Raw genomic sequence first — 16,197 nt, forward strand, 5'->3', positions numbered from 1 at the left:
CCGTCCGCCATGGAGACGAAAGGCGGGAAAATCAGGCTCACTCGCTCTGTAAAAGCAGAGTTTCACCCTGTATAAACAGGCTTGTTCAGCTAAACCTGATAGTTATCACAAAAAATTATTTCATTTTACGAGTCCAAGGCTTCAATGAGAAAATGGTGTGAATTTTATGTTAAGGACAAAAGCTTGTAGCCACAGTCGGCAATTTCAAAATATGTCTCCTCTGTTTTTCTCCTCAGACGTCTGCCAAAATTATCATTAGAGTCAATGGGAGAATTTCAGGATCTCTCTGCACTTTGAGGTCGATAGCGACTAAAGTATAGGTCTGAGGGTATCCAGACACATCATTAGAAAGAAGACAAGTATGACTACGATTTAGTGAAGTAATTAGTTGATAGAGTAAAAATTGTGGCTGGTAGTGACAGTTAGAGACAGAAGTTCGTCTTAAAAAGCGCACCTTCTCACTGTAGCTGTGACATCAAGCCTCTAACAACCCAATAGCATTGTAATCGGTTTGTCCTTAAGGAAGTGCATGACACAATTATGAAATACATTAAATCTATTCTTGTAGACCGGCTACATCCTTCCTTTGCCTACTCGGAGCTGCTGACCTATGTGGAATATGCAGCTCGAAGAAGGATAGGGTGTAATCACATTGCTGCTGGATCAGGCCTGCCTGAGTCACGGTCTTTGACTCCTGGCCCTGAAGTCAGGGACTATTTGTATGTCACTATGATTAAATCAGCTGCTGAAATCCCATCCAGCAGTACGGCCACGTTGCTGAGGAGGAACCGTTTAGATTTTCACCGATTTAATATGAAGTGAAAGGATTGGCTCCGGGGCTAAAGCAGAGCCGATTTCACTAGAAACATCTGAGAGGGCCTTGTCTTGTTTTTCTCACCCAAATGTTGTACCTTTCACTACAGCACTCAGTATGAAGTGACTACAGGTTTTAAAAGCCTGTTAATGAGCAATGTCTGAAATTTCAGCTTTATCCATTCACTTTTCTGATCAGTGGAAGGGAAGGGGTTGACTGCACAGCTAATAGAAGCCGTGTGTTTTCTCTGTTCCAGGTCTCGTGATTTCATGGGACTGAATCACACTCACCAAACCCATGACGAGGCCAAAGGCTCTCAGCTCTTTTCTGTTCTTCTGTCTTCTTACTTTGTCCTTAACCAAAATGCTGGTGTGTAAAGATGTGAGTGTCATTTAGGTATGTGTGGGTTTGGTTTGTAATATCACATGACTCACAGCTAACACAAGTGCAGCACTGGTACAGGCACATGTCGAGGTTTGTACCAATTAAGGCTAATCACAGTGAGGTAACATTCTTCATGGCTGTGTTTTATCATGTTGTAATATCATTAATTCAAACTTTTAAAGTGAACTTTCACCCTGTTTACTCTAATAAATTTACTAAACTGGTAGAAAAACTTAATAGTACTTAAAGTCAACACAACAATTAAAGACAACACAACTTTAAGAAAACCGAGGCCCTGTATAACATGCTTTAGTTATGTAAGTTATGTAGCAAAGTTGCAGTTCTTTCTAAGCTCTTCTCACAGCTCACACTTTTTTGAAAACGTAAAAAAAAAAACTCTGAAGCAGAATTTGACAGGAGTTGTGTTGTTTCCTGTTAACATTACCAACACTGTCAGCACAGTGTGACAAAACTGCACACCCACTGTCATTTTACAGTAATTTAATATAATACTAAAAAATCTCAATTTTATTTTACGCATTTTACTGACATGTGTGTCAGTCTTTATATCTACTTGGTAGTAATGTATGTTCTAGTAAATCAGTCCATCTTCATGACCTACTCTATTTTCAGAGCTGTACAGAGTAGGCGGAGCCCTGTTCCAAATAAGCGGGTTTAGTGACGTCACGTTAGCCAGCGCCCCTACGCACCTCGAATGTATTATTTTTATATTCTATATCCATATTAGTCTGTTTAAAAATAGTTTGGTCTAACTATGTATGCATAAAAGGCAAACATTGGTAAAATAAGTAAAGTAAAGTAAAATAATTAGGTTAAACAAGCGAGGATGAACTGGAGCTCCCTCCCTAATTTGAATTTGTTTACAGGGCAGTCTGCGGCTGGCCCTGTCCAATATGGCGGCGACGGTGACGTACGACCCCGCGACCAATCAGATTTGTACGTATCTTGTGGTGTGTTGCGCAGCACACAAGTTGGAACACGCGCTCGCTCAGGCAGCGAGAAGAAGCTCAGGACGTTAGTGGAACATGGCGTTGGGCAGGGTAGCTGTCACCACTCGGAGGAAACAGCACCAAACCGTTCTGTGAGCGGGGTCGACGGATCGCCTGTCACCGCTGACGCCGGCCTGGGTGCATTTGTTTGGCGTTACTAATTCGCCTGTCACTTGTGGGACTGAGCGTAACGCAGCGCAACGAGAAGGGGCGGTAGGTGTGTTGACAGCTAACGGTTTACGCCTCGGCTAACATTTACCTGGACCGTCGACCCACAGATGTCAGAACTAGCCGAGTAGCGTAGGAGCCGTGGGAGCTAACGGGCGGGCGCTCATCTGGTGGGGCTCGTCTTCCTGGTAGCACCGTGATTACTTCATCGCTTTGCTAATGCTGACAGATTCAACTTTACTTGGAGGTCATCTGCCAAGCTCGCACCGTTTTCACTCTAAGGGCTTTGCCAGATCGCTTCAAGGAAATGTCAGACAACCAGAGCTGGAACTCCTCCGGCTCAGAGGAAGATTTAGAGCCCCGAGAGGAGCCCCTGCATCCGACCGGGATCGGGGAGTTCAGCGGAGTTCTCAGTAAGGTAAGTCGTGCTAATCCTCCGGTGTCACCACCAGGTGCCCGGGGAGGCGCCTGTTATGACAAATCATGGCACGTCTATTTGAGAGACGGGTTATCCAGGATGTGTCAACATTTCCACATAGCTGCTAAGCGGCATTAGACTGATAATCCCTTCTGATGCAAAAGAAAAGCCCCAGTTAAAGCAGGGGAGTTGGGTTTGGAACACACACAGCCTTCAAAATACTGCAGGGGGTTCATTCAGTAAACACATGTTGAGCTTGTTGTTTGTAGTGACAGGAGCCAGGCGATTTCTGAAAATAAGACAACGGTATGGAAATAGCAGGACGACCTTTGTGTTAATAACCACTGTGTGTTAATTAATACTATTGATGACTTATTATCTGCTCTGTTGTTTCCACTGACTTGTGCAATATGTTATTTTGGGCAAATTGACCACAGCTCCTAAACAGCTAAGCTGCTGGTGAGCTAATGTGTTATTAATCTCACAGTACACTGGTTGTCTCTGAACAGATTGCATGTTGACCCGCTAACCAAGCATATTGTGGGATTAAGCCGATCAGCCTCCAGAACCGCTCACCTGTTCAATCATACTAAGCTCAATATGCGTCACGAGTCTTGTACAGCTTGACCCTAAGCCTTATATGTAATGTGTCTGTCCCAACTTTTGTGTTCTCATAGGTGTGGACATCTCAGATTAGACATGTGAATTTAAATTAGAAGGGCATTATGAACCTTCCAATTCTAGACAATACAAAGTACAGTCAATAAATATACCAGCTTTCAAAGAACTGAAATAGGAGTCTCAAGGACAAATAAATATTTGAGCAAAGTAGCATTTATTGCAAAGGTATACACCAATAATTTCATTATTAACATTATTAATTAAATGTATTTGTTTTTCAGTGGACAAACTACATCCATGGTTGGCAGGACCGTTGGGTGGTGCTGAAAAACAACACACTGAGCTACTACAAATCTCAGGATGAGACTGAGTACGGCTGTCGAGGTTCCCTCTGCCTTAGCAAAGCTGTTATTACTGTGAGTACTGTTGAGCTTCTTTCCCAGATCGTAATCTTTTTTTTTTCCTGTTACACTTTGTGCAACGTTGGTCATTTGGAAAGTGTTACAAGAATGAACACTGTTTGTTTGTGTAAGAGGGGAACATTTGCCAAGAGAGGAAGCATTATTCTTGCTGCTTAAGCCACCAGATAGATAGATAAATCCTACCGTCATTAATATGCCCAACTTACGTTTATTTGAATGCTGCCACAAGCTTTATTTTGTGCAGAGTCTTGAATTCTGAGGTAGAGGAAGGTTTCTACTGTCAAAGGGAGTTTTCCTTGCCACTCTCACCCGCTGTAGTACTACAGTAGTTTCAGGGGGATTTATTGGGTTTTCCTGAGCCATTCTACATCAAGTGTTGACCTTGTTATCGTGTCTTGCCATTTTACCATATAAAATCAAACCGAACTGAAAACAAATTCTCATTTCAGTGTAGTAAAAGGGTCTGGTACAGTTATAGTACTGCTACACCATTTTAAAATACCACGTTTGACCTATGTGGCGAAACAACTTGTGCAACTGACATTTCATAAAAAAACTCTTTCTGTAATAGTAACTTAACCTTCTAATCTAATCTACTGTTTAAGCACCACTGACCAAATGCCACAACCTATATCATGAACCTAAATGTGATGATCACATAACAAAAGCTAAGGAAAAAGGAAAACTCCCTTCTTTTAGCCTCCATAGCCATTTTGCCATTTTACTCTCTTACCCACCCCCTCTATAAGTTTCTTGCATAGTTTTGAGAAGTCTGGCTTTCAATATATAAAATCTGATACAGATGTTACTGTAGGCTTCCACCATATGTTCCTACTTCATGAAAGAATGGCTCAGCTTATTCCTTTATTCATGTGTCTCAATTCGCCTTGACCTTTGACAACGCAAATCTGTGTCTCAGACTCATTTAACTACAGATGATGACCTGTTTTTTATCGATGACTTCAGATTATGTCCAAGTTTACACTTGAGGTTAGCTGGCTTCTAAACTCATTTAATTTTAAATCAATGATGTGATACTCTTCAATTAACAGAGCGGAATATTTGTGCTCTGTGCCTCTTGGTCAGACATTGCTGTGGTTCAGCATGGCTGTGTTTGTTTCTCTTGTTTGTGGCCCTAAAGGACCAGGACCCTAAAGGATACATTTGCTTTTATTGTAAGGGTTATGCTATTTATCATGACTGTTTTATCACCCCCCATAGACATGGAATCAACTGGTGCCACAATATAGGAGCTGGCAAAAATACAAACTGTTCAACTGCTTTGAACAGTTTGGAGCACATAGTGTAAAGTTTATAGAAGCAGAAAACCCACATCAAAGATAAAATGGCACAGAAGAAGATTCACATGGCTCTGGAAGTTAATTGTTTCAGTGAGTAGCTGGGTCTGTCATTGACTAAAGCTCAGTCATTGCGTCTCTCTAGATAGCAACAAGGGAAATGAATAAGTTACTGTTCCCAGGCTGCATGAAGCAAGCTTTGCTGTGCTGTTAGCTGTATTTATTCAGCTTTATCCATTCCCGACTTATGTAAATATTAACCTGTGCTCTGCCACAGTCAAGTCTCATTTAAATGGAAATGTGCCTCAGACGCCTTGGCAAGAAAGAATTTTACAAAGATAAGAATTAAAGCTCATGATGGTCAACAGCAAAAATGTTTACCTTTCTCGCCAGGAATCCTGATTTCTGCAGGTTATTTCCCTTCACAGAGTTAGATGTACCATTCTGTAAAAGACATACAGCATGAAATGCGGGAATATGTTATAACATGCAGTTGAAGATATTCAATTCAGGATCAGCTAAGACATGACGTTAACCTGTTGTCATACTAAGCGTGGACACGTGTACATTCTAAGTATGTACTTTGTTCTGATACGTGTCTCTGGTGTAGGTTGAGTCCTCACAGATTCACAGTTAGAGAAATGGCTCAGGCCAGAAAGACAGTGTGAGACTATTTTGTTGTAGAAAAGCCAAGCTTCTCAAATAGTTTGACTTCACATAAATATTGACAGACATCCACTCAATGTTTGTGCAAAGACTGAGCATTGCTTCTGCAGTGCCTGACTGCAAAGACAGCTTTAGTCATGTGTTGCTCAGCCTTTGACAGCTGTTGACTTCTCAGCAAGTGTTAACCAGTGTTCTTCTTATGCGTCCTCGATATTAGGCCACAAACCAGCTAATGCAAGCTTTGCAACTATCACGTCTGTTAACCACCATCACAATTTTTAGATGCACGGTCAGATAATAAATACACACTGGCCTACATATAATTCCTTGCCTCAATGGAATTGGTGAGCAGTGCAGCATGGATCTGTTGCACAGTTTTGACTTTTTTGAGACTGTTGCCCTAGATGCAACGATTTGTGTATTTGGCCTCACTGAACATTTCGGGGGGGGTTGCAGGTCAGGTGGAGGTTGAACAGACTGTGACGTCTATCTGTGTGGAAATGAGACCTTTCCTCATGACATGTGACTTCCTCAACCCTGAGGTTTATGAGGAAGGTCAGGAAAACGGGTTTAGCTTTCTCTTTCCATGACTGAGCTGGTGTTTCCGCCACTAAGACCACAGGGAGCCCATTTTGGTGCCCTGGTTTTCCATGTTCCACATGTCAGAAAACAAAACAAAGAATTTGTTTAAAATGGAACAGATAAGTAATGATGATGTCTGTCTTGCCTTCCTTCTGTTTCGAATGTTTAGATAATGGGAAATCCTTATTTTTAGAAAGGGAGCTACCATCCATTCACATCTGGAGGCTGTGACTGTAGACACGTACACCAGCCCAAAGGGGGGTGGAGGGAGTGGACTGAAGGGGATTCTTTATTGAAGCTACTTGGGAAGTTTATGTTTGAAGAGATCAAAGACAGAGCAAACCTGTTTTGTATTATCATATTGATTTCAGCATTCATACTGCTGCTTAGCTACTTTTTGCCCGGCTCCCCTTCTTAACACGCTCGTGTTACAAATACACATTTAAATCTATTCCCCACAAGCGCCTTCAGAGATCAAATCTGATGAGGGCAGTGTGCAAACCATTATCACGTGTCATGTGGGTCACACTTAGCATCACATGGGCACAATGTTGCACGAAGCACTGGTAGTCACAGCTTCCTTCTGTCACATCGAAACTATCCCATTGTCCTGAATCAGCTTTGTGACCACAGCAACTGGATGCAGTGGGAAAACCACCGTTTGTCCTACACATACTAAACACGTCACTGGATCTGCATTTGCATGTCATCTTGTAAAGTGCGAGGCTGCTTAATTATGTACTGTAGCCATGGATCCCCAGAGTCTACAGATGGTCATGAGGAACCAGTTTTCCTGCTTTCCCAGCAGCTGAGTGACACTAAAATTGTGTATTGTGCAAGTTGCATTGTGTAATCAGTTCTGTCATTTCACACATTCAGTGTAAATTGCTGGTACATTTCACTATGCAGCACATTTAGAACCGCTCTAAATAGAGTCTAGGTATAAGGCTGTAGGTAGTCCTGTAACTATAATGGTTTGTTGTGATTTAGTTGTGTAAGAGTAGGAACAACCCTGTTAACGTTGAGCTCACATCTTTTGTTTTGCTTATTTCTGATAAATGGTTTCATCATAGCCGTTTCCTCTCTTGAGCTTCCTCTTCCTCCATTTCTGCTACTGGTATCACTGGTAACCTTTACATAAGCGTTGATTTGTCAAACCTTTCCACATTCAGCCTCGTGTTGTGCATCTGTATGGTCCAGGTGTTGGACATCACGGTCAAACAACAATCATTAGTGAAGCCTTCCTACTGATTCATCAAAGTAACATTATTTTCAGTCTGGGTTGGGCTCAACCAGTGTTTGGATGTGTTAATTCACTGGGAGATACTGTACTGGAATGCAAGGTCAAATGTGACCGTTTTGTTATAGCTCATGCCAATTAATTGCTTAATGGAAATAAGGAATAATGAAAATATTACGAAGCTTTATATAAAATGATAAAAATTATAAATTCAATCTTGTAAAAATAAGTGGATGCTTATAAGTAGTAGTGAATGCATTCTTTTATTTCATACTACAAACATACGTAGACGTAGATGCCAATTTTGTGCTTAACACAGAAATGTGAAGTTCTCTTTAGTTCAACAGCTCCTTTAAATTCTTAGCACCTCTCTAGCTGTGTCCTCGACTACGCTTGAACAAGCCAGACTCTCACTCATATCAGCCTGTGCTTTCTGCGTTAATAGACCTTCGGAGGGGCTTTTAGCATCACCGCTCTCTAGAAGAATGTCTGATGCATTTGATAAATACTACAGAATAAAGTACACCAGCACTCCCTCTGTGCCTGCCTTGTCCCTGCACAAGCACCAGTTAAAACTCTCCAGTCGGTGGCCATGCCAGCACAGCAGTTCTCCAGTGCGGACAGTTCATTGGAGGGCTATAAGAAATATTGCTCCAGACTGTAAGTTGCCTTAAAAGGCCAGTTCTCTGCTACATCTCCTCCTATGGGACACTGTCTAAAAATGGATGCTGCGGGAACACTCTTCTTTGTCTTTGATCCCTTTTATAGGATAGACCTACATTAAATACATACAGTTCCCATCACTGGGACTGTGTTTACAGTCATTGAAGGCAACTAAATAACGACTTGTCGCCCACTGTGTTAGAGAACTGGCCTTGTGTCACCAAATCGGGCATCAGATAAGTGTGGTTTCGATTGTAAACACTGATGCCTGTAGCATCAGTGGCAGTGTACTTTCATTGTACACTGGTTAAACTAACGTTTCTCCCCATTGTTCTTCCTGTGGGTGTTTTAGCCTCATGAGTTTGATGAGTGCCGACTGGACATAAGTGTTAACGACAGCGTTTGGTACCTGAGGACACAAGATTCTGATCACAGACACCAGTGGGTCGAATCCATTGAGCTGCACAGGGTAAGTCATACATACTTTTCTCTTAATGCTGCAGGTGGTAAAACAGCTGGTGTCAGCTGTCACATTTTAATACATATTATTACATTAATGCAACCTTGACTTTTATGTTTTTTTGTATATGTTTCTATCAGAGTATCAGAGAGGGAAGGAGAGAGAGGGGAGGAGTCCAGGGGACAATAATCATCCCTCCACCACTGGTGCGTTATTTGCAAGTTTTTAGAACTCTGGGTCTTATAAATACTTGACGTTTAGCTTTCATGCTGAGTGCACTGCGGTTGAATGTATATCTGCTTTTCTTAACCTGTGCAAATGGGGGGGTTGCAATTGGTACATGATTAATGCCAAGGCCTCTAGCACTGGCAGGCTGAGCTAAAACTTACCACAAGCTTGGATTGAATTAAAACCTGAATTCCATATTGGGACACATTTACAGGAGCACATGTGATTCCAGTAGTGGTTCCTGATAGTTTCCTCTCTCTCCCTTTTCCCATCTCTTGCCGTCATCACACTGAGAGACTGTGTTAACCAGTTGAGAGTTTCATGCACTTTATGCCTGCCTAAAATAATGTTATAATCTAAATTCATACAGGTTTAAAAACAAATTTGGCCTTTTAGATAGTTGCCCCAGAGTTACTTTGATAAATGGACGGAGAAAGAAAGTTGCCTTGTGAACTACGTAAAGCCATCACATTTGTAGAAAGTATTTCGTGAAGCTTATGGCTTTATTATGCACTCGAGACGCACGCCGCAGATAAATAGGATTTCACAGTACACTATTACTATTTGTGCACTCAGTTGGTCTCTAAGTCTTACTTAAATGCAGACATAATCCAGAGGAGGAGGGGGCTTTAGTAGTCACACTGATGAAAAGTCAGCTACCACACCTTCTGTCTGTTTGCTGAAACACGTGTAACTGACTTGTAGTCAGTAGGAAATTCCCCTTCTGCCCCTCCTCTTTTTACTCATAGTACCACCAGGGAGCCACCATGACTCATACAGAGCAGGAGAGGAGTCAGGCTTGTGCACATATACACCCGGCCATCATCCCACCCACAATGAGTCACCACTGAAAACTCTTCTTAGAAAATCCCGCTTCACTTCCTATGATACATTACTCACAGCACTCAGCAATCCAGCGTCTCCACGGAGACACAACACACCAAACCTCTCAGTGATTTCTTTAGTCAAGCACCTTTATATGAAAGTAACACTTGTTTCTGGGTTGCTATTTTAATTAGAATAAGCCATTATTGTTTTTGAATTTGCTATATGTTATACATCATCTTCCCATAATGTTATTTATTATTATGTTTTGACTTGATGTCTGATCATGTCCAGGGTAGAGTTTTATCAGAGCCAGGCTTTTTATGGCTTCAGTTCCTCAGTCAGTTGCATGTTTGCACAGTGCGTTTTGCCATTTATCACCCATCACTTGAACATTTATTACTGCGCGCATCATGCATGCATGTGCATGTTGGTGATTGCTGCTAATACCAACAGATCCAGCAGCTGATACATGTAGATGTTACATTTTCTCCAGTTTCTTCCTATCTGACTGCAGACACTGCAGTGCCCATTAAACCTAGTTAGACGGTGCTATCTGTGCCGCTTAAGTCAGTGGGATTGCAGGATGTTGGCTAAAGGGCAAGCAGCACCGACTAAAATCCATGTGAAGACAGGCGGAGTCACTTCTGGTCGTTGACCGACTGTAACCTCAGACTCTTACAAATGCCTCTCAAGTGTGTTTATGTTCTGTGCCATCTTGTGGTTGAAATTGGAAGTGTCTCCTAAAGCGATATGCAACTCTGCTCGTTTTTTACCAGCCACTTCTTATGGGGCCCAGGCGGGTATGTAAAAGGAACATGGAAGCTGTTAGGTTTACAGGAAGTCAGCTGTGTTCCCATGGTGACTGAATCTATGTCATGCTGCGCTGTTGTTGTTATTGTTCTGCATATCCGCTCAAAGTCTTTCATAATCTTTGTGGTTGATAATTCATATTCAACATGATTAGTTGTTTTTGTTTACATTCCATAATGTATTTTTAAGCATCTCTTCTTTCATTCTTGTCTTTACGTTGTCTATATTCCTTGTTTCTACAGGCTGATTCTGGATACGGCTCAGAGTCCAGTCTGCGGAGACATGGCTCCATGCTGTCTCTCACATCAGCCACCAGTGGCTACTCTGCCACCTCCACATCATCCTTCAAGGTGACTTTTATAGTTAGTTTTTTTGTTTTTAAGCATATGTACACATATGTACCTAAACCTTTGGTGCTGTGTCTTCAGAAGGGTCACAGCCTGAGAGAGAAGCTGGCAGAGATGGAGACCTTTCGTGATATCTTGTGCAGGCAGGTGGACACGCTTCAGAAGTACTTTGACAGCTGTGCAGATGTTTCCAAAGATGAGCTGCAGAGAGACAGAAGTAAGAATCATTTATTTAGTTTTGATGATTGACTTATATTTGATTACAAGGATACCATCTTCTTGTAACTGTTGAGCTGAAATTTTAATTGCATTATATATTAGTCAGTTTATAGAAGTAACTATGCTCCAGTTGCTTGTATGCAGTTCTTGATGCTTGAAATTAAATGAGTAGATATTTTAATTTTAATTTTCACTCATTACCTGTAAGACAAAACAGTTAATTGGTAAATCAAGTGATTCCACATCAACAAAACAGATTATTAAAATATTTATCATTTAGGAGACATGTTAACTGAATATAAGGGATTAGTTTGCACCCCTCCCCTCTGTCTCACCCCATGTTTGCTGGATGGACATTTGCTCATGGCAGCCCGCACTGGTCGCCTGTGGATGACCAGTGAATGAAGCCCAGCTTTTGTTCTCCTCACCTCCCTCTCCCTCTCTCTTCCTCTGTCTGTTCTGAAGATGAAACCAGACCATTGTCATGTTGTCCAGAACAGCAGAGGTCTGTCAGTCTGATGGTTTACTGTGCTGTAACTTGAATTCTGAATAGGCCACAGGGCCACTGCCTTGGAACCCTGGCGACTTAAAGGAGAAACCGATCTGTTTGGAGTTTTCCTGTTTCCTTTTCATCTTAAATCTCTTTTCTTTTTGAATGTTTGCAGTTGTGGAGGATGATGAAGATGACTTCCCCAACACCCGATCAGAGGGAGATTTTCTGCACAACAACAATGGCAGCAAAGAAAAATGTAAGAATAAAAAGTGGAAAACCTAACTTCACATTATAAGAAAGACCAAGTGTGAGGCAAAACAAAAATCAAGTGAAAATTGTTGTGTCATAGCCAAAGGAGCTTATTCATATGGAAAGGAAAAAAGCCCTCATGATTCTTATGTGCAGTGTTCCAGTCGTCGAGTCCCAAAGGAATCAATGGTATAGATTTTAAGGGTGAAGCCATCACGTTCAAGGCCACCACGGCCGGGATCTTAGCCACCCTGTCGCACTGCATCGACCTCATGGTGAAGAGAGAAGACAGCTGGCAAAAGAGACTGGATAAGGTGGGTAACATTTACATCACCACAGGGTCCACGTGGGTATTTAGAGAAGTAGCCATCTTTAAATCCACAACTGTGGATTTTAATTGTTTATGGATTTTTCCGAGTGTAGGAGATGGAAAGAGGAGAAGAATAGAGGAAAGCTATAAATCCACCCTCAACGAGCTGAAAAAAAAGTCTCACTTTGGAGGTCCAGATTACGAGGTGAGCACACTAAAATGTTCTTCCATAATGATTGAGTTTGCCTTGTCTGAGAACCATCAGCATCTTCTTTTTCTGGCTGATTATAGGAGGGTCCAAACAGCCTCATCAACGAGGACGAATTCTTCGACGCAGTGGAAGCTGCTCTTGACAGACAGGACAAAATAGAAGAGCAGGTGAATAAAGATCAACGTTTTGTAGACCCATAACAAATGCTTTCTGAGGTGATATTAATGGTGTGCGTGCGTGTGTGTGTCCAGTGTCAAACTGAGAAGACCAGGATACAGAGATCCAGCCCCGTTCCCCCTGGAGACGTCTATTCCACTGTTGGTTCTCACAGATTTACTGACAAGGTTGTGAAACTCTTCACTGCTGTAAAACGAAACAACATAATTTATTATTTCCTTCTGTTCCTGTTGTTCCTCATCTCACACATCTTTTATTTATGAACTCGCATTATATCACCGTGTGACGTTACTAATCATTGCTGATGATGAGCTGTTTTTTTGTTATAGGTAGAAGAGATGGTGCAGAATCACATGACCTACTCCCTGCAGGATGTTGGTGGAGATGCTAACTGGCAGCTGGTTGTAGAAGAAGGAGAAATGAAGGTATGATCAGGATATTACAAATGATACAGTGGCACAAAAAAGTGGTTTTATGAAGTGTGAAGTAAATTTCTTTAGTTCTGAAACATGTTGAACTATTGTATGAATGATAGAGTTCTAATCTACAAAATACGCTTTTGATTTTTCTTTCACTAATTTTTTCTGTGTGTCTCTCTGTGTCTCTGTGCAGGTGTACAGGAGAGAAGTGGAAGAAAATGGGATTGTCCTGGACCCACTGAAGGCCACGCACAGCGTGAGGGGGGTGACCGGTCATGAGGTCTGCCACTACTTCTGGGACACCACGTACCGCAACGACTGGGAGAGTAGGTGTTTTGTTTCAGTGTCAGTACCAGAGTTAAGACAGTTTACTGTTAAAAAGCTTCTTATCATCTTATTATAATGCTCCATTTATGTTCTCTGCTTCTTTAGCCACCGTTGAAAACTTCAATGTCGTGGAGACATTGTCAGAAAATGCAGCAATTGTCTATCAAACACACAAGGTAGGATCTACAGGCTGGATGCGGTGTGAGCATGAACAAAGTTACCACACGTGTTTGTGTGAATAACAATTTAATAAATCCGAAATCACCTGTGTCACAGCGAGTGTGGCCTGCATCTCAGAGGGATGTCCTGTACCTGTCGGCTATGAGGAAGGTGTTGAGCAGCAACGAGAACGACCCAGACACGTGGCTGGTCTGTAATTTCTCAGTGGACCATGATGAAGCGCAGGTAAGTCCATTTGGAGCGGTTTCTTGTTTCAAACAAGGCAGTTTTTTCTCAAGAGTGGTTTGTCTCCACAGCTAACCAACAGGTGTGTCCGTGCCAAAATCAACATCGCCATGATCTGTCAGACGCTCGTCAGCCCACCAGAAGGAGACAAGGAAATCAGCAGAGATAACATCCTGTGCAAAATCACCTACGTTGCAAATGGTAAGTCCACGACCGCTTTTGAGTTGGATGTTAATAGTCAGGATGGTCCCAGTTCACAAACAGTGAACAGGTAACCCTGACCTTAATTTCCTTTTAGGTTTTAATTCTGATGTTTTCTACCACCTTTCCTGGTGTAGTTTATTAGTCATGAATTAGTTTTGGGTCCAGTTGCATTCTGTCATAACCGTATCAGTAATCCATTAAAATGGATAACTGGTTGTTAGAGCAGGTCCAGGCTGAATTTAATCAACTGTTTATAGAATTAGAAATGTTTTCTATACAGTAAAGCTTTTGAACACAGAAACTTTGCATATTTCTGTAATAATAATCATCACTCTAGTACCACTTTGTTTCATGTACTGTAATATGAAAAGATCCAAAGTTACATATACGTAGAAGTCCTGATGATTGACTGAGTCTTAAATGTTTTATGAAAGGGGAAAAAAACAGTGCAGTGAGTGTTACATAATGTTAAACTCATATATAAAAGGCAGTTTGACATGTTATGAAAGGCGTGAAATTGCTGAACCGCTCAAACCTTCTCCCTCAGTAACTTTTGCATCCTGTTTGCAGTGAATCCTGGAGGCTGGGCTCCCGCCTCTGTGCTCAGGGCTGTGGCTAAGAGAGAGTACCCCAAGTTCCTCAAACGCTTCACTTCCTATGTCCAAGAAAAAACTGCTGGCAAACCCATCTTATTCTAAAGCCCACCGGCAACACGGATCAAAAGGTGGACACAACACATCTGAGTTAATTTAGTAGGATTTGGGTTAGGATTAGAATTTAGGGTTTTAAGGTTTTCTGTCTGAATGAAAGGCATGAGGCTACATTCAAATATCTAAGACAACCCCTGACCTTTGAGTCAACAGACTTCAGTTATTTGAAATGTGGAGATTTCTCCTTTTGTTGTGGTTTGATCAGTAAACTTGGGAAATTGTGTCATTTAAAAGCAAATTCTTGAAAAGGTTTTACACACATCTGTAATTATATGCCTCCAGCATTAGAGATGTTATTCTGCGCTCAGCTCATGTCTCTTCTGACATATATAAATATGTATGTTCTGTAAGTAGTTTGTAAAGAGATCTTTGCTAATAGACTGAAAAATCTAGTTCATGTTAATTTTCATATTTTCAAGGCCCAGTTTTGTTTTTTTGTTGCTGCTAACTTTTATTTCTAAACATGACCACACTTGTCATAAGTCCTGAGGGTTGTCACAAACTCATGACCCCTATGATATAAGACTTGATTCTCGACTTTCTCCCATGAAAACACCTCCGATGGTGCTGATGGAGGAATCAGTCAAAAAAGGTTTCACACGTCATGTACAAAACAAGAGTTTATGTACAGTGTTTGTTTCTTTGTTAATGTTGCAGTGTGATATAACACACCTGTACTTTGAATGTTAAAAGAATTGTACAGTGTCGCTAGCATTTCTCTGAAAGTCTGCAAATTGTTTGACCGAGTCGAGCCCAAATGCCTTAGTGTGATGGGAGGGTATAGCTTCAGATGGTCAGTGCACCCTGAAGGCAGGAGGCACTAGCCAAGTGCCTCCTGGCTGGGAACAGAAAAGCTCGGCTATGTTTAGATACTGGAATCGATTGTTATAAGAGCAAGGTACTTAAATTCTTAAGAGGTTTATTTGTTACAATATGGGAATAAAATTCTGATTGGATAAACTGCTGGTAACTTAGTGAATCCACTATGAGACATTTAAGGTTGTTTTTACAGCCTCCCCCAACATTTTATAGCCACAGACCAGGAGCTCTAACACCACACTGCAAATGTTTTGTCTTGACTCATTTAAGTGATGATAGATTTTCAGTTGTTTTACCAAGCTTTGCTGTTAAGTCTAGCTAAAAGACAAAGGTGAGAGAAAGTGAAGCCACGTGAGACTCTGCAGCCCTGCAGCTCAGTAGGAACCAGGCTGAAGCTCCTTCACCTAAAGCAGAGGTTTCTAATCAGTTTAGTCCTAATCGCATTGTTAGAAACTGAATGTAATTAGAAATTCATTTTTGTAAATGAATTGTTTATATTGGGATCAACTTACAAATGTACTGTGACAACATGGCACGTGATCTGCCCTGTTTAAAGTGAAATAAATAAGTTTATCTCTCAGGTTCAGAGTAATTTGTTCATGTTGCAGAAATATGAATGAGTCATTATGAACAAGGAACATAGTATCATTTATTTTTTAAATAACTCTTTGTTTTTTACATCAATAGCTTTAATT

General features: G+C 41.4%; 1 protein-coding gene across 1 annotated transcript; it reads left to right on the top strand.

Moving 5' to 3' along the window:
- Positions 1-2,634: 2,634 nt before the first annotated feature.
- Positions 2,635-16,082, top strand: LOC114867112 (ceramide transfer protein-like). Its single transcript, XM_029169495.3, has 16 exons — positions 2,635-2,794; positions 3,697-3,831; positions 8,639-8,755; positions 10,855-10,962; positions 11,041-11,176; positions 11,844-11,927; positions 12,077-12,238; positions 12,347-12,435; positions 12,522-12,608; positions 12,693-12,785; positions 12,948-13,043; positions 13,231-13,363; positions 13,470-13,540; positions 13,641-13,769; positions 13,841-13,970; positions 14,544-16,082. Exons 1-16 carry the CDS (start codon positions 2,684-2,686, stop codon positions 14,669-14,671), a joined length of 1,809 nt encoding a protein of 602 aa, XP_029025328.1. The 5' UTR covers positions 2,635-2,683; the 3' UTR covers positions 14,672-16,082.
- Positions 16,083-16,197: the final 115 nt, after the last annotated feature.

The sequence above is a fragment of the Betta splendens genome, chromosome 12, assembly GCF_900634795.4.
Source record: "Betta splendens chromosome 12, fBetSpl5.4, whole genome shotgun sequence".
Lineage (NCBI taxonomy): Eukaryota > Metazoa > Chordata > Actinopteri > Anabantiformes > Osphronemidae > Betta > Betta splendens.

Excerpts from the sequence above, each read along its gene's own strand:
- LOC114867112 (XM_029169495.3), top strand. The coding sequence starts at position 2,684 with ATGTCAGACAACCAGAGCTGGAACTCCTCCGGCTCAGAGGAAGATTTA. Across the intron at positions 8,756-10,854 it reads AATCCATTGAGCTGCACAGG|GCTGATTCTGGATACGGCTC; the intron begins GTAAGTCATACA and ends TTGTTTCTACAG. Across the intron at positions 13,364-13,469 it reads GTACCGCAACGACTGGGAGA|CCACCGTTGAAAACTTCAAT; the intron begins GTAGGTGTTTTG and ends CTGCTTCTTTAG.